Source organism: Oncorhynchus gorbuscha, linkage group LG15 (assembly GCF_021184085.1).
Source record: "Oncorhynchus gorbuscha isolate QuinsamMale2020 ecotype Even-year linkage group LG15, OgorEven_v1.0, whole genome shotgun sequence".
NCBI classification, from domain to species: Eukaryota; Metazoa; Chordata; class Actinopteri; order Salmoniformes; family Salmonidae; genus Oncorhynchus; species Oncorhynchus gorbuscha.
Genome location: NC_060187.1, coordinates 40373605 through 40395990, shown reverse-complemented (window position 1 = coordinate 40395990; position 22386 = coordinate 40373605). Strand labels below are relative to the sequence as shown.

Sequence of the window (22386 nt, the reverse complement as noted above, 5' to 3'; positions counted from 1 at the left end):
TGTCATCTCTAGCAGATACATTTGCCAACAGGTTGTGTCAATTTAAAGGAATCTAACCTATTTATTCATTACTACATTTAGCTAACAGATAGATTCATACCTTTGCCTCAATTCAGCAGTCTCGTCCAGATTATCATGGCATTTGCAGTTCTTTGATAGCCACATTAGCAGCTGATTAGTTTTAATTTGGAGGATAAATCCAGGTGAATATATTGAAAAGTCACCTTTCCTAGAGAGATTTACATAGTTATCAAAACCTCACCAGGATAAGCCTACACCAATCACAGCCCTTATTTGAAGTGTTTCTAAAATCCCCTATGGGAAAAATGAATGGTGGGAAAATGATTGGAACCATTTCCCTGTTTGACCTCTAGGTTTTATGGGTATTATAAGTATTATAAGTCATACTGTGGTATTCTATAGCAGGGTTTCCCAAAGTCATCCTGGGGCCCTCCCTGGGTGGACATTGTTTTTTGCTTGAGCACTACACAGCTGATTAAAATTCCCCTACGGAGCTGTGAGGGGAACGGCACCTCAGTGCCTCCAGGCTCTGATCAGGCCCTACACCCAAACAAGGGCACTGCGTTCATCCACCTCTGGCCTGCTCGCCTCCCTACCACTGAAGAAGTACAGTTCCCGCTCAGCCCAGTCAAAACTGTTCGCTGCTCTGGCCCCCCAATGGTGGAACAAACTCCCTCACGACGCCAGGACAGCGGAGTCAATCACCACCTTCCGGAGACACCTGAAACCCCACCTCTTTAAGGAATACCTAGGATAGGATAAGTAATCCTTCTCACCCCCCCCCTTTAAGATTTAGATGCACTATTGTAAAGTGACTGTTCCACTGGATGTCATAAGGTGAATGCACCAATTTGTAAGTCGCTCTGGATAAGAGTGTCTGCTAAATTACTTAAATGTAAAATAACCAACTATTCATCAAACTTTGGGTATCTGAATCAGCTGTGTAGTGCTAGGGCAAAAAAACTACTTTGGGTAACCCAGCTCTATAGAATATGTGGCTTCAAAGACTAATTGGCCAATACACAGCATCAACAATCCAGGGTTTATACACACATAATTGGTACTGCCTCTATTTTGGGGAGAATTGGGAGTTAACCCAAGTAGTTCTAAAATCAGTCACATCACTCCAGTGATGTGAGGACTTGCAAGGACTCTGCATAGCAAAGTCAGTCTGTCACATGAAATAAAGGCCTTGGGCTGTAGTTACACAGGCAGCCGATTCAGAACTTTTCCCACATATTGGTCTTTTGACAATAATTGGACAAAAGATCCGAATTGGGCTGTGTAAACAGAAAATATCAGAATTGTGTAAACAGGGCCGTAGTCAGAAGTATTAATCACCATCTGTTTAAGAAGTGTATGTGTTCGATTATGCACGTATAGGCCACAGCCGCTCCAGAAGGTCTTTATTCACAATAAAAAAAAGGTAAACACCATTTTCGCAATCTTCAGTTTTATTTGTTGTTGGTTTACAAAGTTAAGATTGCACTATGATATATTCCTTCCTTTTGTTATGAGTAGAAAACCTTTAAAGAATTAGTCGAAAGGCTTTTAAATATATTTTTTACAATATATACATTTCGATCTAAATTATAAATATATAGAAAAACAAAAGCACAACCCAGAATAAAAGTGCTGAACACAGTTTACAGAAAAAAATAGCCTTTGTTTAAAAATACATACAATCAGTAGCATGTTTTTAGTTTCGTTTTTGTTAGCAATAAATTATTTTAATGTGATACTTCAAAAAAAACGTGTACTATTTTTTTTTTAAAGCTGAAGAAACAAGGATGGTTACAGTTATACAAAAATGCAATCCATCAAAAGGTCAGGAATACAACAAGCTTGCAACTCTCAATGTTAACAGACAACAGTAACTTGATTATGCCATTCTTAGTGCAAATTTCGGAAAATGAAAAAGACCTAGCTAAAAGATAAATTGCAGTTAATTTTTTCAAACCGTGTTTGTCCGTTTCCCCAGGTTTATAATGCATATTACTTCATGTGAGCGTTATACCACACAGTCCATTGGCCATAGGTGAAGCATGGGACACAAACTGTTAGATTGAGAAAATGTTAGGATTTATTGGAATGTGCCTGATGAGGAATTATATTTAGGACAATCTGAAGCACAAGAGAGAGAGAGAGGGCTATGAGATGGGTAACTACGAGAACACGGGCCTGAGCTATTGGATGTCTGGGTTATGTTTGAATCTGTCAGAAAGTGGGTAAAGAATCTGCACATACAAGTATATCCAAGTGCAAATCTGCTCAAAATCTTTGTCAGCATTAAAATGTATTAAAAAAAAGAAGACAAAAGATAATGTTCCATAAAAGAAACAGAATTTGATCTTTGCCCTAAGATAGCATAAACACTTAAAATCACCAACAATTCACAACACTTACCGACAAACAAACCCATCACAAGTCTCAAACATAAAAAAAAACATTTAAAAAAATACAGCAAGAGTCGCAGCACAGAATGAAGAAATAAAATAGTACTAAAATGTGTATTGGTTAGTTTCACCACTGTTGTTAGGGAAAACAATAACATTTCTCTTAACTCCCCACCAATCAATACATGTCTAAGATTTCTTCCTGAGATTGCTATAATAGGTCAGATCTAGCCAGTAACTACAGGGGGGTGGAATACTTTGGTATCTCTTTGCATTCTAAAGTTCTGGCAGAAGCTGTAAAAGTTGGAATGATTCTACTTAAGTCACAAGCAGAATCAGATAAAAGAACTGAAAAGAAACAAACCAACCACCCTGTACAGCACAGTGCAATATTATTTGGTGGCAGGTTATAAACTTATTTTTTTGTTTTTATAATCTTGAAAACTAGAAACATCCCTGACCAAAAGTATCATCAGGATAACAATCTAAAAACAACATGTCCCTTAAATATAAATAACAATTATAATTATCATAATAACAAGGATGACAAAAACATCAAGAGCACATTGCTTTTATCCCCATCACAATGTTTATACAAAGTTCATAAGTATTTCAGATGTCTTTAACAACAGACTACGAGTAGAACAGAAAGAAAGAGGAATACAATTCTTACCATGCACAGGTGAATCTATAACCTTCGGCTGTGGAGCATAAACAGTACTTAGACTTCTAAAACATCTGCTATTCAAAATGTCTTGTTTATTGCTTTTGATTGGTTGAACTTACCCAGGCTTCTCATGAACAAAATACAGTGCATCCATTTCACAAAGACAGACAGATCTCACAGATTCTGAAATGTAATATACGATATACATATAATACGGACTAAAACAAATTCATATTAATATTGGTCAGAAAGTTGAAAACAAAATAACAAATGCACTCGACACTTTCCTGAGGACTTCAAATGAAAAGCAAACCATGGATCACATCGTTGGATGAATGTTGTGTAGACTTAAAGTAGGATATTTGACACCATTTTAAAACCATCCACCCAATTGCATTAAACCAGCAGTATCTATCCCATCTAACCCCTGTTCTCGGTTTATCACAAGGCCTGGGAAAGCAGGGTTCCAACACAGTCTGCCGATGGGCTGAAGAGACCACTATAGTGTAGGGTCCACAGACAGGCAAACACATACTGAGTTGTGGTGTGGGGGCTATCCCTGGCCCACCACCATCAGATTCAACAGTGGGGTAAGTTAAATACAAATATAATAAATTAAGATGCCAATGCTTCGAGTATAAATCTATACATTAGGCCTATATGGGTTTCAAAGACTACATTTAAGTAGGTTTCCAAAGGCACTGTTACAATGGCAGACTTTTCTTTTCCCCCTCCCTTCTTTTTTAAAAAGCGAGACAGGCGTGAGTGATGATAGAAACTGCAGGGAGAGGGGGACACAAGGGAGAGGAAGGGGCTAAAACTAAAACATTTCACCCCTATGAACCAATCTGCCCTGTGTTGATTTTTCCAGTTTGAAGTTTGAGTGGAGCCCTTGGTTTAAACAAACCAAGCGTTGCAAGATAGCCCAATTCAAGTCGATGCAATGGTGATGAGGCAACACAGAAAAGCAAACACACAACAGATGTGCATGAAAGGCAGTTGGAAGCCAGCAACGTTACCAATTATACCCAACATAACCAGAAGGGGGAGCTGTGGTTCTAGAAAAATATGTTTATACATTGTGATTTCCTCAACAAAGCAACACAATTCCAACTGTGATGGATCATTTAAAAAGCACATGCGCTTTTGATATTCTTAAAAACAAAATCAAACCCAGGTGGAATTGTGTTTCTTCAAATGAGTCAAGTCTCGGTGTCGAAACTGTGGTTTTGAGCCCCCCTACTCTCTCAATGAAGGGACCCGGCCAATTCCACCCGGGTCATTCGTTCACCATCTCCAAATGAGACCTTGTGAACGTGCCCCTGGCCTGTGGATCCAGAGCCTGGAGAGGGATGGGGAAGAGAATAGCACAGGACAGGCAGTGGTGTGACTAGGCCCTGAGGGGAGCGTTCCCGCTCAGCAGCTAGAGGACAGACAAACAGCCACACTGAAGAGGTTGTTACGCAGAGTCCCATTCGTTCGGCTGGTACTGGATAACCGACTGGCGGTCCGCACTGGTCCGCATCATGTTGTCCAGGACCTCGCGCGCGTTGATGAGTGTGTCCGTGCTGCAGTGGCTGTTGGCTAGAGGGAGGGGCTGCTGTTCTGAGGGGGCAAGGGCCGAGGAGGAGAAGTGAGAGGGAGTGGAGGGGGACGAGACGTGAGCCACTGTGTTGGAGGAAGAGGAGGAGGTAGAAGAGGTGGAGGGGTTAGTAGCTGTCTGGCTGGACAGAGAGTAAGGCAGAGAGTCTGGATGGTCAAGGATATAGTAGTCCTGGTGGGCGCTGTTGATTAAAGGCTGATCTGACCACTGCTGTAGCTGTGGTTGTATCTGCTGTGGCGACTGTAGCTGCCGCTGTTTGATCAGCGGTGGCTGTAGAGGTTGCTGCAGAACGTGTGCTGTGTTCTGGGCGGCGAGTGCGTGCCGCGATATCAGTCTCTCCAGGTCAAAGTCGGAGCCCCCTGTCAGGCTGATCAGGCCCAGGACTCCCTCCGTGCTGTCTGGGGAGGGAGAGGAGCTCACCGTCAGGTCCAGGACCTCCTCCCCAACCCGGAAGGGCTTGGTGGTGGAGGTTGGAGCAGGCTGCATTGGGGGCAGGGAGGGGAAGTGGTGGGGGAAGTGGGAGAAGATGCTGGCCATGCTGGGGAGCTGGTTGATCGGGCTGGGCTGGGGTTTGGGCTGTAGTAGAGGCTTGACCTGTAAAGGCTTGGCCTGGATCAGGCTCTGGTAGAAGTTCTGAGTCCTGTGGCTCTGAGACAGGCTGTGGGGCTGGCTGTAGGGCTTGGCAAGCAGGTGTATGTCCTGAAGCTGCCGCTGCTCGGCTAGCCTCTGCTCCTGGGCATGCTGCTCCCTCTCCTTGCGCCTCCTCTTTACCTCCTCATCCATTTTGAGAAGCTCCACTCGCACACGGGCCACGCAGTTTTCTGGGATCTTGATACCTAGGAGAGAAAGAGACGGTATTAGGTTTACATTTGTTTATACAAGTCGATCATTTGGCTCAGTTGATAGCAGCATTGCCTGTTGTGCCGTTTGATTTTGGCCACTGAAAAAACACATTTGCCAAGACATTCAGTGATGGTGTGTGCGTGTGTGAATTGCATGAAGTTGTTGAGTACTCACCGACTTGCTTGTTACTATTTTTGGTTTTGAGGCGTACGATCTGCAGGATGCTGGAGCTGGTGATGTCAGAGACCACATCAGCCACGCGCTTCCAGACACGTAGCAGTGCCCCGCACAGCATGTGGTACTGGCGCAGACGCATACCCTGCAGACACTCCTGTCCCTCCTCGATCTTCTTACACTTCCCATTCCAGTTAGCATGGCTACATTTCCCAAAGGAGAAATTGAACTGGCTCTCCCAGCTGTCCTTGGCTTGGTCTGGGGTCACCTAGGAGGGGAACCCCATGTTAAACACCTGTTTGTATGTATATTGGACCTTACATTACAGGATAGAAACAGGGCTGTATTTCCTGTTTCACTACTTTGTTTATTCCACCAGAGGGAAGCATACACTACAGAAAACCACAACAGAGACATTTCCCGCAAAACAACAAAGACAAATTTCTTTGCCATGTTCTGAGTGGAAACCTGTGTGAATGTCAGTAAACCCGATAGCTGTTCCTTCAGCCGACCAACAGACTTCTATCCGTGTGGGTGTGTCCCTGTGTGTGCACGGTGTGTGTGTGTCAGACTGAGCCCTACCTTGCGGTAGCGTTGCTGCAGGTTGTCCAGGCTCTCAGGGTGGGCCTGCTTGCCGATGTTGGGCTTGTAGACGATGAAGTTCCTCCCTCGGCCCTGCTCCGCCAGCAGCACACAAGGGTGGTTCCCCCGCAACTGAGGAACACATAGGAGACGGAAATTATTTTAAAGTTCTGTAAAGTACTTTCATGTGTTTTCCTCTGTGTACTATTGAACTCAGTCTGTACAATTGTTTTAAACCACCAATAAATCAAATCAAGAAAGAAGTGGAAGATTTATAGTGCGTTTAACTGGGACACTGGCAGTGTTAAAGTGTTTGCCTGGAGGGTAATTGTAGACTGAATAGTAATTTCTTTGTTGAATTGTAGTATGAACCAAGTGAATGTAACTACAGTATAATTTTAAAAAACAGCATCAGGAAGGACGAGACAGTGTATATTGTTCACTCTTGCCACTTCAATTAATACTGAATAAAATTATCCTTCTTTAGGTTCACAATTCCATTCTACTCCCTTGATGTGGGATGAAAGAGCCCCACTCCAAAGAACAGAGAATTGAACAGAGGAAACTGGACCCATCTGAACTGTCATTCACCTCTGGGAAACAGCCAGTCTGGAAGCTGTTTCAGCGCTGATTGAGCCCTGAGGAGGTACAGGGACTCACAGTATCACAGGCTTCCTGGTACTGCATCAGTATGCGTGCTGGGACATGCAGAGCATCGCTCTCTGCTCTATGGTAGCCAGCTAGACTCACCTTGTAGGAGAGGTAGAAGCCTTCGTCAGGACTGTTGAGGTTCTGGGCCTTCTCGTAGGCCTCCTCCCAGGGCATCCCTCTATCCACGCTGATCTATAGGGGTGACAGGGCAGAGGGCAAAGGTTAGAGTAGCTGCCCTATGAGAAAGCAATACGCAGAAAGTACCCACTATAGGCATGAGTCAATATTCTAACACACAAAAATCAGTGCCCAAACCCACCCCCCTCCCGCGCCTGCACGCACAGCTCTCGGTCCTGGTTGTGTTGGTTTGAAATGTCAACTCTAGGTTAGCCTGCAGCGAAGGCAAGGCAGGAAGCCGGAGACACTAGTAATTATCTATTTGCCTCTTTGGTTGTGTATGTGGGAAACACTACTCTTTTGTTGTGTCGCTTCAGTGATAGGAAGTGTTTTGTTTTTATTTCTAGGTTTAGTCTCAGATGTAATGTCTACTTTTCAGGCCAGAGAAGAGGCAACAGCACTGATTTAGTTACAAAACACAGATCAGCATGCAAATCTATGTACATTTGGTATGATGTGTCACTGCAAAAATATAGATTGATAATCATATTGTACAACAAATCAAATTTATTTATATAGCCCTTCGTACATCAGCTGATATCTCAAAGTGCTGTACAGAAACCCAGCCTAAAACCCCAAACAGCAAGCAATGCAGGTGTAGAAGCACGGAATAAAGCATGAATAATATACCAATGTACCAAGGGAGTGATGCCTACCTTGTAGAGCACAACCTGTCCGTCCTGGGGGTTACCCACTGTCATGAAGGTTTCCTGTTTCTCCTCATAGATTTCATCGTTACCTGGGGCCAGATCTGAAAGACAGGACACAGTGTTCCAGTCAGGAGACATATCTATCATCTCTATACAGAGCCTCAGTACCATCATAAGCCATCAGCCTCATGCTTCTGTTCATGGAAGAATATTCTAGGAAGGCCAAATGCAGCACGGCTGATTTGTTTGAATGGTATGTGGAATGCTATTCATATGCAGCATATGGTTCTAAATGTGTATAGTTGGCCTTTACTATACAACCTAAGGGGCTCCAAAGTGGCACAGGGGTTTAAGGCACTGCATCTTAGTGCTAGAGGCGTCACTACAGACCCTGGTTCGATTCCAGGCTGTATCACAACCGGCTGTGATTGAGAGTCCCATAGGGCGGCGCACAATTGGCCCAGCATCGTCCGGGTTAGGGTTTGGCAAGGGGGAGGCCGTCACTGTAAATAATCATTTGTTCCTAACCAATTTTCCTAGTTAAATAAATACAAATTAAATAAATACATATGAGAAAGTGCACCCTTTTATTGACTCAGGTTTTATGTGTAGACATAAAATATCCAAGCACCACTACCACCTCATGTTAAGAGTCTCCATACTGTAATGTAGAAATGCTGCCTAGTGTGAGTGTTGGAAATCTATACCTAAGATGCCCATGTCGTATTTGCCCTCCTTCTTGTCCTTTTCGATCAGGTAGTCAAAGTTGTCAGTGAAGTACTGGAACAGAGAGTTCTGCTTGTGGACCTCCAGGCCCAGGATCCTGTTGAGGAACTTGGTGATGCTGCAGTCTTTCTCAGTACTGAGACCAAAGCGAGGCTCCTTGCAGAAGATGCCCACGTCCATCATGCCATGCTTCATGTCTGAAACAGGGAATAAAGTCATTATTTCAATGTAGCTTTGGACAGGACTTGCATAATGTTTGGGACACGCACTCAACATACCTCTGAAGAACAGGGAATCGCCCCCGGGGTAGCCTTTGGGAGGGGACACCTTGCTCTCAATGTGACCCAGGATGGCTTTGGTGATCTTATCTAGAGCCTTGGTACCATACTACAGGGAATACAGGTCATTTAAGAGGTCAGGACACTGTCCATCCCCCAAGAATCTCCAACACAACGAATCACAGGTAATGCCAATTTGACTTCTATACAAGCGGAAGCATGATCACTGTTGGCGTAATTCAAGCCAGTGCATACCTTGTTTTCAAAGTTGTATTTGCTCAGGTCTCTGGACTCTGTGGCTCTCCTGTCACCGTGGGTCAATGCACCCTGGACATAGGAACACACTGTTAGCACTAAAGTCTTGTATCACATACTGAAACACCAGCTACAAACACACATTTTTCTCAACTTCAGACACCTAAAGCAAAGAGGCACTGAATTGACACCACTGCCAAAACATGTCAAATGCACAGATTGTGACTGAAGGTCCACTTGAAGCCAGCTGCTGCATTAGCTGGTGCCCACAAAGGAATGTTCTGGGATAAAAACAAAGGGGTGTTTCTGCCAGATATGAGGTCACTGCTCATCTGGAGGCAGCCAAACATGTATTCAGTGGCTAGGAGAGAGAGGAAGAAGAGAGGCTGGGTCCTGGCATGGCATAACCCATTCTGAGGCGGGCAGAGACACCTCCCTCCCCCCTGAATGACTGGAGTAAAGACATTACAATATGGAAAATTGTCTCATAGGAATCTCATAATTACCCAGACCTGGGTGCGTTCTAAAGTCAGAAAATAACATTATTCAGACCAAAGGAGGACCGGAGGCCTTTCCTGGGTTTGAAATGTTGCGTGAAAGGTGTTTATGTGAACTCGGGTGACTATACAGAGCAGCTGGTCAATAGGACAGAGCAGTGCCTAGACAGGGTGTGATAGTGGGGGGGTGGGGGGAGAGATATACTGACTACGGGAGAAATTGGTGGCCCCTGCTCCTAAGTTATTAGCTCAGCATACCAATCTTCACTCCAGTAAAACACAGACTTATGGGATGTGTTGTAGTTGAGGTAAGAGCCACACGTACCAGGCTCTCCAGTCTCTTGGCCACGATGGAGGCAAAGCGTCTCTCCCCGGCCAGCTCAGAGATGAGGAAGATGTACTCTGGAGCCGTCACCTGGTTGGAGCGATGGGTACGACCTGGTGAATCACACACACAGAGGAGGAAGACCAGTCAGAACAGACAGACTCAGACGGAACAAGTTGGTTAGGTTGATTTCAATGATGTATGAACAGAGGCTGATTTCCTGGTAAATCTGTCTCTGAATAGAGAAGTGTCTTACTAAGAGCCACCCAGCACATCTTTTCTATGGAACATATTTTTCCTGGAACACCTAGGCCACCTGACTGTTTGTGTGTGTGTGTGTGTATTGTTGTTAGTGTAAACAGTGTCTGTCAATCAGGCCCACACATGCCAACCCACGCATTAAGTTACTCCCCAAGGGAGCACGGCTGACGGGAAGTCAGTTAATTACTGCAAACAATTCATTCACAGACGCAATGTGTGTGTGCGCACAGGCCTGCTTTTCCACTATTGTTGGGTGCAAAATTGCTGTATATCTAGCAGACAGCACCGGATATTAAGGCCAATTATATTATTCTGATTTAGTCGAACAACTCTCTCCCTGCAGCCAGACAAAACTGCACCACCTCCAAATTAAGTTTCTCAGCATTAATAAATGTGACTCATTCTAATCATAAGAATGTCTCGCCTCCTTAGGTCCAAAAAGACAAAACATTTTAATTTGATATACATCAAATTATGAAATCTGTCTTTAGGGGCCATTAGAAGAGGCAGCAGATACTAGTGAAATTACATTTTATCAGGCTAGGGTGAAACACATCTAGCAGTGGATTGTGTGAAGAGAGATTACAGGTTACACACACTGAGTGACAGTGTGTGTGTAACCTGCATTGAGGAGAGTCTAACCCTGACCCTAGCCATGAACACGACCTAACCTATCTGACTCCTGACCTTTAACCCCTGTTCCTCTCCAGACTCACCAAACTGCTGAATGGCTCTGTCTGCACTCCAGGGCAGCTCCAGCGTCATATGGACCCTCCGACACTGGTTCTTCACCCGCTTGTCTGCCTGCAGGGAGATGCCCGAGCTGGCTGCCTCTGAGATGATGGCCACCAGCTGGGGAGAGGAGGAGAGAGGGGTGGAGGAGAGCGGGAAGGAGGTTAGCAGATAGAAAAAAACAACACTAACACTGCAAGACAGGCCACAGAATAATGCTGTGGTATGCTGTCATAAGATATCACAGGATCGTGATTTTCTAAGCAAGAACAAACACATTCTGTGAGTGAGGCCCTTCGACTCACAGAGCCACTTGTGATACATGTTGAATGTTTCTAGAGGTTGCCTGGTGCTCAAATAGCAGTCCAGTGTCTCACCTTCTCTCCGCACATGAAGCGGTCCTTCTCCTTAAGGTTGATGTGATCGATGGTATGGCTCTGCTCCGCACGCGACTCGTAGCGCACGCTCCCGTCAGGCCGTCGCACCACACGCCCCTTACGACCAGTCATCTACAAAAGAGGTTAGAAGGCGTCAACGGAGAACTACAGCCCAGTTCGTATCCAGTATTCATCTCACCCTTTTTCTGATGGAGCCCTTACATTAGACGTACTTCATTCAAATGTCTCTCTTTCAGAGTACTCTTTTTCTATCAGGTTGAATGGACACTTCTCTGCAACATAGGGGTACGTACCTCTGAGACTTTCTCTGGACCTCCCAACTTGTCGATGAGTTCATCCAGAGTGTTCAGAGGTAGCTCCTTCCCCAGGTCAGCGATCTTGTTCAGGAGGTCCTGCTTCATCTCCTCTATCCTGGCTGTAGAGAACCCAACCAAACCCAGACAGAGAGGCATGTTAACGACTGTAACCAGAGTCACACACAGTCATAAAACCACCAAGGAGAGACCACAGGAAGATGCCCCCCAAATGTCTGCCAAGTGTTTTTTACTGTCGACGAAGATGACGTCGTCGTCGTTGTTGTTGTCCAGCAGGGAGTCGGGTGAGGAGTTGGAGTCGGTGTCCATGCCGTCCGTGTCCGTGCTGCTGTCGTCACTGATGTTGATTACACCCCCCGGATCCACCATGGTGTGTTTTGGGAACTTGGGCTGCCGGCCCCTGGGCTTACCTAGTGGACAGAACGCACATGAGTGAATTCAGACTGTGGCTCAGTGGCTTCACCTGAATAGTCCATGATGAGATTTTAACCGGATGTGATGAGGCAACACATAAAAGAAAATTGCTATTATCATTATATAATAGGTGTGTAACGGTTCACCACGTATTGTGGTTTTGGGGTCACATGGTTCGGTTTTGGTAAGACAGGAAAATTAAATGCCACCCATAATGTTCAGCATTTGCAATGTTCCTGGCATGGTCTGTTGTGACCGGATTGTTATGTTGGGCCTTTCAAGTTTCCACTCGGACGCTGTGAGGTGGGACCATGTAGGATGTGGAAATTTAACCGTTATGACTTTGTAAATAACAGTTGGATGCAATCATGTGATTTGAACTTGTTGAGAACTGCCGATTGGCTAAATGCTTCTAAACCAATTCTAGAGTTCAAAAACCACATTAATAGATGGCTTTTGATAAATAATGTTGTGTTGTTGCATTTAACTGCCCGGAAATACTGTTATAGAGGCCATTTCCTTAGTAGTTGATGTCAGAGGTCAGCATGTGGGAGAAGTGTGTGCTCAGGATGGACAAGTTTCCCACTAGTAATTACCAGTTTGAGGGGCCGTTTATATGGTAAATTCCCACTTGGTTACAAACGCACCACAACACTGCCTCCTCCAGATGCGGACTCTCATAAAGGGGGTGTGTCTGTAGCACGGTACATCTCCCGCTTTGGGGTAATCTCCCGCTTTGGGGTAATCTCCCGCTTTGGGGTAATCTCCCGCAAGAGGGAAGTTCATAACATGTCTTTAGCACTTTCACAAGGTGCTAAAACCCCCTATTCTCAACCACCGAGAATGGGCGCATATCTGCGGTGTAAAAAATATACATAGCCTACCTATTGCTCTTGTCATTTGTTTGGCCCAGGCAGAATCAGCTGCCAAGGGCAGATTGGATGTGGAGGGGAGACTGTTGTTGTTTCTGACACGCTGATCAGACCACCCGCCTTGCATGCGCATACATTCAATCATTTCATCCAAACTGCTCACGAACGTCTGCATAGCCAGGCGGTATAATAGGACTTGGTTCTATTTTAAAAGCTTGACACAATGCAATGCCCGCCTCTCCCATCTACTCATTGGTTTTTCCGAGCATATACCCACATGGGGATATGCTCATAGGGATAGACAAAATCAACATGCACCCGCGGAACTGGTTTGGTCATCATGTTAGCATTCCCGTCTTGCTCCGGTATACAGGGATGACGTAAATGTGTCAACATATTTGAGGTGTTGGCAGCTGCATATTCTCATTGAGCGTGGCATCATACCGTTAATGTGTTATCCACAACTCTCTGTCCATCGTCGTTGGAATCTACCGGGAAACCAAGATTTCGCAAACCACTCAACCTCGTACAGAACTAGTTCCCGCCTGCGCCTCACAAAAGGACAGTTTGAAATGTGCCAATTAAGATTAAGATTTAAACTTTGATTACAGTTGTAATAGTTGTTTTAATAGAATCATCTTAGATTTACTCATGAGGCAGAGGCCTACAACGCAGCATACGCACATCCCATAGGCCTTGTGTTTTTTGAATGTATTAGTTTGAGTTGTGGACAGAAGCGAGGTCCCCGTACTGTACGGTCGGTACTAATACCGTTACACCCCTGTTATATACGCAAACTCTTGACCTGACAACACAAATGCTAATTTAGACAAAGCATCTCACAGGGGGAGCGGAGAGCTCTTAGTATTTTAGTTGACGTACGTTTTCTCTTGTTTCCAGGCGCTTTCTCTCTCCTCGGCTTCTCAGAGGGAAAGTGTTTCTGTACCAGAGCTTTGAACACCCCCCTGAGGAGAAAAGACCAGACAGACAGACTGTTATCATCTGAATCTACCACTGTGGAAGGCTGACAGGATGTCAGGATAGTTCTGACAGGTTATAGAGATGTGTGTGACAAGCTCTGATTGACCTTAATCATATACATTTCATGTCTCCCAGGGTCAGACAGACAGAGAAGGTAATTTCCAGCCTGACACCAAGCTATGCTCCCGGGTAGAACATGACTGCAGGTAGAGATCTAGGATCAGCTTACCCTCCCCAAATCCTAGCCCTTAACCATTAGCTGGGAAAACAGATTAATTGAATTTGGATCAGTGTCTAGGGGAAGATTCATCCTACACCCTCAGTTAGTGGTGTTTGAGAAAAGTGACAGGTTCTAACTAAACCTTTGACTGAAGCTGGAGAGTGACAAATGGAATGTCTTTTAACTAGGAACCGGTAATGTACCCGGCAACTGATTCATGTGAAAACCTCAGGCGCGTCAGAAAAATTCCGGTTACACTAGATGAAAGCTGTGGTGTTGTGTGTGAGGTTTGAGTCAGGGCTGAGACAAAGATCAATTTGCTCCAATACTGTACTTAACCAAGGCTTCAGAGAGCCAAGGACACAGGACTTACTCTGCTGCGGATACGAATCTGTCCAGGTGTCCATCGTTCTCATCCAGGACCTCTCTGGTTCGGGCCTCTCCTGTAGACTGTAGACCAATCACAATGCACTGGGGAGGGGAGAAACAAGACACGAGCAGAGTGTCACACTTAAACATATCAACAAGGAAAAACATGGCTCTATTTTCCTTGCTCATTCAAATGCAGGGATAATTGTGATAACGCCTCTTGGCCAGAGAATCCCATCTAAATGACAATCATGGTTAAATAAAGGATTAATAAATGAATACAAGTGCTGGTCAGTCTCACCTTGCCAGCCTCCAGCTCCTTATTGGCCAGCTCCACCAGGCAGCGGACCTTGGCAGCGATGCAGAGGTATTTGAAGAAGCGCTGGTGAGAAGACCAGAACTGACCCCACAGGGACTTCCTGCTGACCAAGCACAGCTCATCCGCTGCACGCATGAACACGGCCAGAGTCTCCGCCCACTGAGGACACACACATACAAGTCACATCTTTAGATATACTGTAACAGTGCAGTGACACACAGTTCACACATCACTACACACACACCGGTAAATTTACTAGCAATCACACAGTCTACACACAAACAAATGCAGTCATCGGTCACATTTCTCCACATAAAAACAAATCACACATTCTACATACCTGCATGCACACTAGTGATGGGGGGCAAAAAAAAATCTGAAGTTAAATATATTATTTTTGCGCTAGTTGGTGATACCTGCACCAAAACATCAGTATTGGTCCTTCATATCTTACTTCCAGCCATGAGCCCTGCCCTGCGCGTGATCGGGAGCGCCATTTCTTGTTTCTCCTTTTCTATTGATGGAGCTTTTGTCCGGTTGAAATATGATTATTTATGACAAAAACAACCTGAGGATTGATTTTAAACATCGTTTGACATGTTTCTACGAACTTTTATTGTACTTTGCCTTTTCCTCTTGATGTTGAGAGCGTACATTGTGCCTTTGGATTTCTGAACTAAACGCACCAACAAAACGGAGGTTTTTGGACATAAAGGAGGGATATTATCGAACAAAACACACATTTATTGTGTAACATGAAGTCCTTCGAGTGCCATCTGATGAAGATCAAAGGTTAGTGATGAATTTAATTGCTATTTCTGACTTTTGTGAGCCCTCTCCTTGGCTGGAAAATGGCTGTATAGTTTTCTGTGACTAGGCACTGACCTAACATAATCGCATGGTGTGCTTTCTTTGTAAAGCCTTTTTGAACTTGGACACTGTGGTTGGATTTACAAGAAGTTATCTTTAAAATGGTGTATAATACTTGAATGTTGGAGGAATTTTAATTATGGCATTTATTGTTTTGAATTTGGCGCCCTGCAATTTCACTGGCTGTTGTCGAGGTGGGACGTTAGCGTCCGGAATTCAATCCAATTGAGCACGTCTGGGACCTGTTGGATCGGAGGGTGAGGGCAAGGGCCATTCCCCCAGAAATATCAGGGAACTTGCAGGTGCCTTGGTGGAAGAGTGGGGTAACATCTCACAGCAAGAACTGGCAAATCTGGTGCAGTCCATGAGGAGGAGATGCACCGCAGTACTTAATGCAGCTGGTGGACACACCAGATACTGACTGTTAATTTTGAACCCCCCCTTTGTTCAGGGACACATATCCCATGTCTGCGGAACTTGTTCAGTTTGTCTCAGTTGTTGAATCTTGTTATGATCATACAAATATTTACACGTTAAGTTTGCTTTAAATAAACGCAGTTGACAGTAAGAGGACATTTTTGTTGTTGCTGAGTTTACATGCATACATATAGTGATCAATATGTTTGGAACATAAAATCACAGTATTGAATCGCAATACATATAGAATCGTAAGAATCTCATTACATATTGTATCGGCACCTAAGTATTGTGATATCGTACCGCGAGGTCCTTGGCAATTCCTGGACCTAACGCACGCATGCACACGTCTTCAGTCGCTCACCAGTTTGGCAGATTTGTTGTAGACCAGTTTGAAGTCGTCGTCCAGGCTGATTTCCTCAATGCGGAAGGACACCCCCGAGAAGCTCAGCTGTCGGGCGATGTACATCCCACTCACCTTCATGTCCATTGCAACAATCTCCATGGCGCCCACACCCCTGTCAACCAAAAAGCCAAACCACACAGCCTGTCAGCTATGCTGTATTCTAAATACCAGGACTGGTCTGGTAGCCAAACCATTACAAGATGTTATTCTCACAACATAGATAATCATATACATTTTAATTATAGGATAGTGATATAAATCAGGAAAAGGGCGTGTGGAATGAGGCCAGACCTCTTCTCGATGGCGTGCAGAAAATCATCAAAGGTCTTGAAAGGCGTGCCGTCGCCCCAGATCCCCAGGCGACTCATATAAATCATGTTCTTTGGCTCAGAGGCACCTGAAGGGCGACAGAGAAGCAGGGGTGAGATATTGATACAGAGAGAGCGAGAGACAGAGAATGAGTATAACTAAGAGACCCAGAAGAATTGTAAGAAAGACCGGGAGGGAGAGGAAGACAAAAACAGGCTGAATGAGATCAAGTGGGAAGACAAACAGTCCTAAAGTATAGGCATTGTGAGAAAGAGCGATAGTGAAAGAGAAGACAGAGGTCCAGGTACAGTGTGAGAAAGGCCCACCTGTGGCACTGGCATAAACCACCCTGGCCAGGGGCAGCTTGTGCTGCAGGTCCAGCACGGCCTTGCCCATCTTGGTGGACGTGGCATTCTTGGCCTTGTGGCATTCGTCAAACACAATCTAAGAACATGGTCAAGGGGAAACCGCTGCTACAATGTGAACCTGCCCAGCGTAAACATGCTGATTGAGCTAAACTTATGTTCAAGGATAATTGGTAGTCACTGGACGAGATGGCCATGCTAGACGGGCAATTTCATCAGGACGTATTTGTTCTTATTTTAGGGCTCGCTTCAGTAATAGCGGTTAGAACATGCAGTACTTCTAGGATGGCCAGTGCATTGACTGGATTGTCAATTTACAACAATTCTATACATAGACAGAAATCCTGATAGAGCCACGGACCCGGATAATCTACAATCAGATATTATCAGGTTAAGAGTGACCATGGTGGTAGTGTAGTGTATAAGGATACGACGCCGTCAAAGCCGGGCTTGCACCAGTCCAGGATCTGCTTGAGTCTGGTGCGGCGCTGCCCTCCTGCTTGACTCTCACCAATCAGAGCAGAGTATGTCGCAAACAGGACTCCTTCTGAGGTAGCTGTGTCGCCATACTTTATCTACAGAAAGCGACACAAGCAGAGGTTAAACAAGACAGCATTTGTGTTTACAGACCCTCAGAAGACAACATACAGTAATTGTAATGGTTGTTTGACATATTCCTTTCTAATGGTCTCACCTTGTTTAAGGCATGCACAGGAATAGTGGGAGCATTTATGTCTTTGAGATCTCTCTCTGCGTCGTATTTCAGGTCATTGGACACACTGAACCTGAGGGGTGGAAGAGGAGAATGAGTGCATCTTTACAAAACAAGCATGACGCACAAGTGAAACAGGTTTATTTCAGAGTTGGTAGTAATCAATGGCACTGACTTTCATTGATGGTTTCTATCCATTACAACTAACGTTTTACAATCGAAACCACTCAAACTTAAATATATTAGGCAGGTAGACACCCACCTACGTAATGGTAGGATATAACTATAAGGTAGGGAGAAACAGAGCTAGGCTGGGTAATGTATTGAGTGTAGTAATAGTAGAAGGAATATAGTGTCTTACCATAGTGCTTTCTTCCTTCCTTTAAGGTAATTCTCCAGGATGATGCCGGCCACTGTACGGCCCTTCCCAACTCCGGCCCCGTCTCCTATCAGGAAGCCTGCTCTCTGGTTGTTCTGCAGGATCACCTCATGTTGCTGGGAACACAGTGTTCACATGTGTATACAGACATACACTATGACTAACATATACATGTCATATTGAAGTCATTTAATAGACAACGTGACTTACAATACAAGCATTCAATTAAACAGGAGGATAATATATTGAACACATACTGAACATAGAAACTCCACAGCTAAAGTAGGCAATACAGTAGAAAGTGTTTAAAGACATTGTATAATAGACCCTTTATTTACGAACCTCACACTTTTCCAAGCACTTGAACTTGTTCCTATACACACATTATCGGTAACTAACACTTCACATTGTAGTCATTTAGTCGACACTCTTATAAAAGACAGGCATTTAATAAAACCACCGCATACTATTGAACAACTTACACAGAGAGGTATCAAAAGCACAGCTGAAGATAACACTAAATACAGTTTCTAAAACATACTTGAACTTGTTCCTGCCAGACCAGACGGGTGAGGTCAGAGGTGATAAAGGTGAGTGTTACCTGGCAGGCGTAGATGATGGCCTCGAGTTGCAGGGCAGAGAGCAGGCCACAGTTGATGGTGAGGTTAGGAATGGATAGAGTGTAGGTGATGTCAGGAGGAGGGACGCTGGACAGAGTGTTGGTCTCCACCACTATGTCTGGGTGGGAGATCCCTATGGTAGCTGAGGAAGGACAAAAGAGGGAGATCATTTAAATGTTGAACAGACAGGCAACATTTTACTAAATCCCTTACAGACTAACTATCAGTATCAGATTATATTATTATTCCCTGTATGAGTAGTTGTGTACTAATGTCACTGAAAAATATGACTAATTGCAAAATTCAAATTCCTTCCACAAAGAAAAACACAAAAACAGCAACCAGGACAACATATTGTGTCTTGAGAGTAGTGTCGGGAAGCATACATTTGGATGGTTTGTAGTCGGCGTAGGTGTCTACATGTCCCAGCTCCTCTGTCTCCTCCTCCTCCTCCTCCTCTTCTGCCGGAGTCTGGGTTCTCTGAACCTGCATAAGCAAAGGGATATGGGTAATGTAGTTCATATCATGTCTATTATTTGCCTCCTGTCCATCTACACTGATATGATGAAACTGGACAAGTGAAAGCAAAGGGCCCCTCTTTCCAGATCAGTGCAGATGAGGAAAATAAGTAAAATAACCTCAACAAACTGGACAAGACAGAAACAAGATAGATATGAGGTGAAATGATTTTTTTTTAAAGGTCTAAATCATAGTGAATGGTTACAGGTCAACGGGTTGACAGAGCTAATTAACTGATCATTAGCTGACCTACAATTACTTGTCCCGATGCTCATTAATAAGGTCACTAAGAGCCTGAGTGGATAGATGAGAGAAATAGACTATTGTTTGGAGGAGGGGCTCACTAAGAGTGACAGAGAAGTTAACTGTTTTACTCAATATATTTACACAATATTTCAAAACCGGTTTTTGTAACGTCCGCAAAAAAGGCAGCAATAATTCATGTGGGTTTCAAGATATGCTAAACTTATTTTTAAGTTAGTGTGGCATATTTAAAATGATGCAGTCAGTTTTGACTCCATCTCCACATTCGTGTGCTTTTCAAAATGATCCTCAGTCAGTCACTTGACTAATTTAGGTCGGATTAAATTTGGAGGGTTGAGGCTACCTGGTATCCTCCCAAAGGTGGGGTGCTGATAATGGCAGAGATATCCTCCAAACTGCTCAAACCCTGAAACCTGTTGGCATTTAGCTGCAGGGAGAACAAACAAAAAACAAGCATTCAAACCAAATGAAAAGATGCAAGTCACACCCGAGTCGTGTGAGTCATGAATGTCAGAACTTCTGGAACAACAACATAAGTGACATGTCTGCTTGTTAGTGAAAGCCAGCGGCAACAAAGGGCACAGAAAGTGTGTAGTATACATAGATAAATAATGGAGAAAAGAACAATAGAATCAATAGGAAAAACACAAAAACAAATAACATTTTCCGACTTCTGAGTCATATTCCTTAACATTCTCTCTTTCGGGAGATAAACATATCTGACCCTGGATCAGTGGTTAGAGGAAACATTTACCTACTGGACATGACGTGTATTTGAGAATTGCTGTCGAGTGTTAAGCACACAGACACTTGGTCTTGTTTTTAGAGTGAGCATGTATGTGTGAGTATGAACATAGTGGTGTTAGTTGGAAGAGATATTGTTATCTAGGTAGTAGTGTGTGGTGATGAATGTATGTGATGATGATGAATGTCTCATTGTTTTGTGTGAGAAAAAGAAAACAATGTGAGAGAGTGGGTGTGCTACATGAATAAAAATAAATAAATAAAAGGTCCACATAAAAAGTAAGAGGGAGTCTGTGTGTAGTCGGGTCCCCTCACCTCCAGCTGGCTTTGTGCTGGTGTGTTTATGTCCCATAGCGTAGGCACGTGGGCCAGGTTGTCTGCGTGGATAAAGTCCTGGGTATCGGCGTACTCTGACAGAGAGTCGGCCGGAGAGGAGAACAGAGAGTTGTTGGAGAGGTCATCGATGCAGGACAGGTCCTGGAGACACAGAGATGGCGACAGACAAAACATGTTAGTAAGATCTCTCCTTTCTGGATCAACTAAGTGATGGACCCTTCTCATGTTGCAGCAAATTTAGTGCGGTATAATAAAAGGACACTTAAAATCTTTGTACTGTGAAATTATGACTTGGTTTATACAGTAGTACCCTTTAAAGCAATGTTATGATTAGAAAAAGAGATACAATGCCGAAAGAAAACAGTGTACAAAAACTAGTAAAACATATGCAGTGTGTTTGTGCCTGATACGTGATGTAAGACGTGCACTCGTAATTAAATTTTTTATTTTATTTTTTATTTATTTAACCTTTATTTAACCAGGTAGGCTAGTTGAGAACAAGTTCTCATTTGCAACTGCGACCTGGCCAAGATAAAGCATAGCAGTGTGAGCAGACAACACAGAGTTACACATGGAGTAAACAATAAACAAGTCAATAACACAATAGGAAGAAAAGAAAAGTGGAGTCTATATACATTGTGTGCAAAAGGCATGAGGTAGGCGAATAATTAATTAATCAGTTGGTCATGTACAGGTAGAGATATTGGTGTGCAAAAGAGCAGAAAAGTAAATAATAAAAACAGTAAGGGGATGAGGTAGGTAAAAATGGGTGGGCTATTTGCCGATAGACTATGTACAGCTGCAGCGATCGGTTAGCTGCTCAGATAGCAGATGTTTGAAGTTGGTGAGGGAGATAAGTCTCCAACTTCAGCGATTTTTGCAATTTGTTCCAGTCACAGGCAGCAGAGAACTGGAACGAAAGGCGGCCAAATGAGGTGTTGGCTTTAGGGATGATCAGTGAGATACACCTGCTGGAGCGCGTGTTACGGATGGGTGTTGCCATCGTGACCAGTGAACTGAGATAAGGCGGAGCTTTACCGAGCATGGACTTGTAGATGACCTGGAGCCAGTGGGTCTGGCGACGAATATGTAGCGAGGGCCAGCCGACTAGAGCGTACAAGTCGCAGTGGTGGGTGGTATAAGGTGCTTTAGTGACAAAACGGATGGCACAGTGATAAACTGCATCCAGTTTGCTGAGTAGAGTGTTGGAAGCAATTTTGTAGATGACATCGCCGAAGTCGAGGATCGGTAGGATAGACAGTTTTACTAGGGTAAGTTTGGCGGCGTGAGTGAAGGAGGCTTTGTTGCGGAATAGAAAGCCGACTCTTGATTTGATATGTTTGATATGAGTCTGGAAGGAGAGTTTACAGTCTAGCCAGACACCTAGGTACTTATAGATGTCCACATATTCAAGGTTGGAACCATCCAGGGTGGTGATGCTAGTCGGGCATGCGGGTGCAGGCAGCGATCGGTTGAAAAGCATGCATTTGGTTTTACTAGCGTTTAAGAGCAGTTGGAGGCCACGGAAGGAGTGTTGTATGGCATTGAAGCTCGTTTGGAGGTTAGATAGCACAGTGTCCAAGGACGGGACGGAAGTATATAGAATGGTGTCGTCTGCGTAGAGGTGGATCAGGGAATCGTCCGCAGCAAGCAACATCATTGATATATAAGGAAAAAAAGAGTCGGCCCGAGGATCGAACCCTGTGGCACCCCCATGGAG

General features: G+C 44.3%; 1 protein-coding gene across 7 annotated transcripts in view; it reads right to left on the bottom strand.

Moving 5' to 3' along the window:
* Nucleotides 1–1410: 1410 nt before the first annotated feature.
* The window catches only part of LOC123997113 (protein strawberry notch homolog 2-like), a 119805-nt gene continuing 98829 nt past the window's right edge, over nucleotides 1411–22386 (bottom strand). For all 7 annotated transcript variants that reach the window (XM_046301173.1, XM_046301175.1, XM_046301174.1 and 4 more), the window contains 26 exons: nucleotides 20646–20807; nucleotides 19930–20013; nucleotides 19190–19289; nucleotides 18785–18945; nucleotides 18166–18299; nucleotides 17787–17877; nucleotides 17524–17667; nucleotides 17054–17171; nucleotides 16710–16815; nucleotides 16377–16530; nucleotides 14708–14884; nucleotides 14411–14508; nucleotides 13719–13801; nucleotides 11784–11960; nucleotides 11530–11651; nucleotides 11216–11347; nucleotides 10823–10958; nucleotides 9846–9958; nucleotides 9024–9095; nucleotides 8769–8877; nucleotides 8472–8687; nucleotides 7771–7865; nucleotides 7037–7129; nucleotides 6287–6418; nucleotides 5705–5972; nucleotides 1411–5523 (listed from right to left, as the gene is read on the bottom strand). In XM_046301173.1, the coding sequence (XP_046157129.1) occupies nucleotides 4544–5523; nucleotides 5705–5972; nucleotides 6287–6418; nucleotides 7037–7129; nucleotides 7771–7865; nucleotides 8472–8687; nucleotides 8769–8877; nucleotides 9024–9095; nucleotides 9846–9958; nucleotides 10823–10958; nucleotides 11216–11347; nucleotides 11530–11651; nucleotides 11784–11960; nucleotides 13719–13801; nucleotides 14411–14508; nucleotides 14708–14884; nucleotides 16377–16530; nucleotides 16710–16815; nucleotides 17054–17171; nucleotides 17524–17667; nucleotides 17787–17877; nucleotides 18166–18299; nucleotides 18785–18945; nucleotides 19190–19289; nucleotides 19930–20013; nucleotides 20646–20807 (4257 nt within the window). In that variant the 3' untranslated portion in view covers nucleotides 1411–4543. The remainder of the gene's footprint in view (nucleotides 5524–5704; nucleotides 5973–6286; nucleotides 6419–7036; nucleotides 7130–7770; nucleotides 7866–8471; nucleotides 8688–8768; nucleotides 8878–9023; nucleotides 9096–9845; nucleotides 9959–10822; nucleotides 10959–11215; nucleotides 11348–11529; nucleotides 11652–11783; nucleotides 11961–13718; nucleotides 13802–14410; nucleotides 14509–14707; nucleotides 14885–16376; nucleotides 16531–16709; nucleotides 16816–17053; nucleotides 17172–17523; nucleotides 17668–17786; nucleotides 17878–18165; nucleotides 18300–18784; nucleotides 18946–19189; nucleotides 19290–19929; nucleotides 20014–20645; nucleotides 20808–22386) is intronic.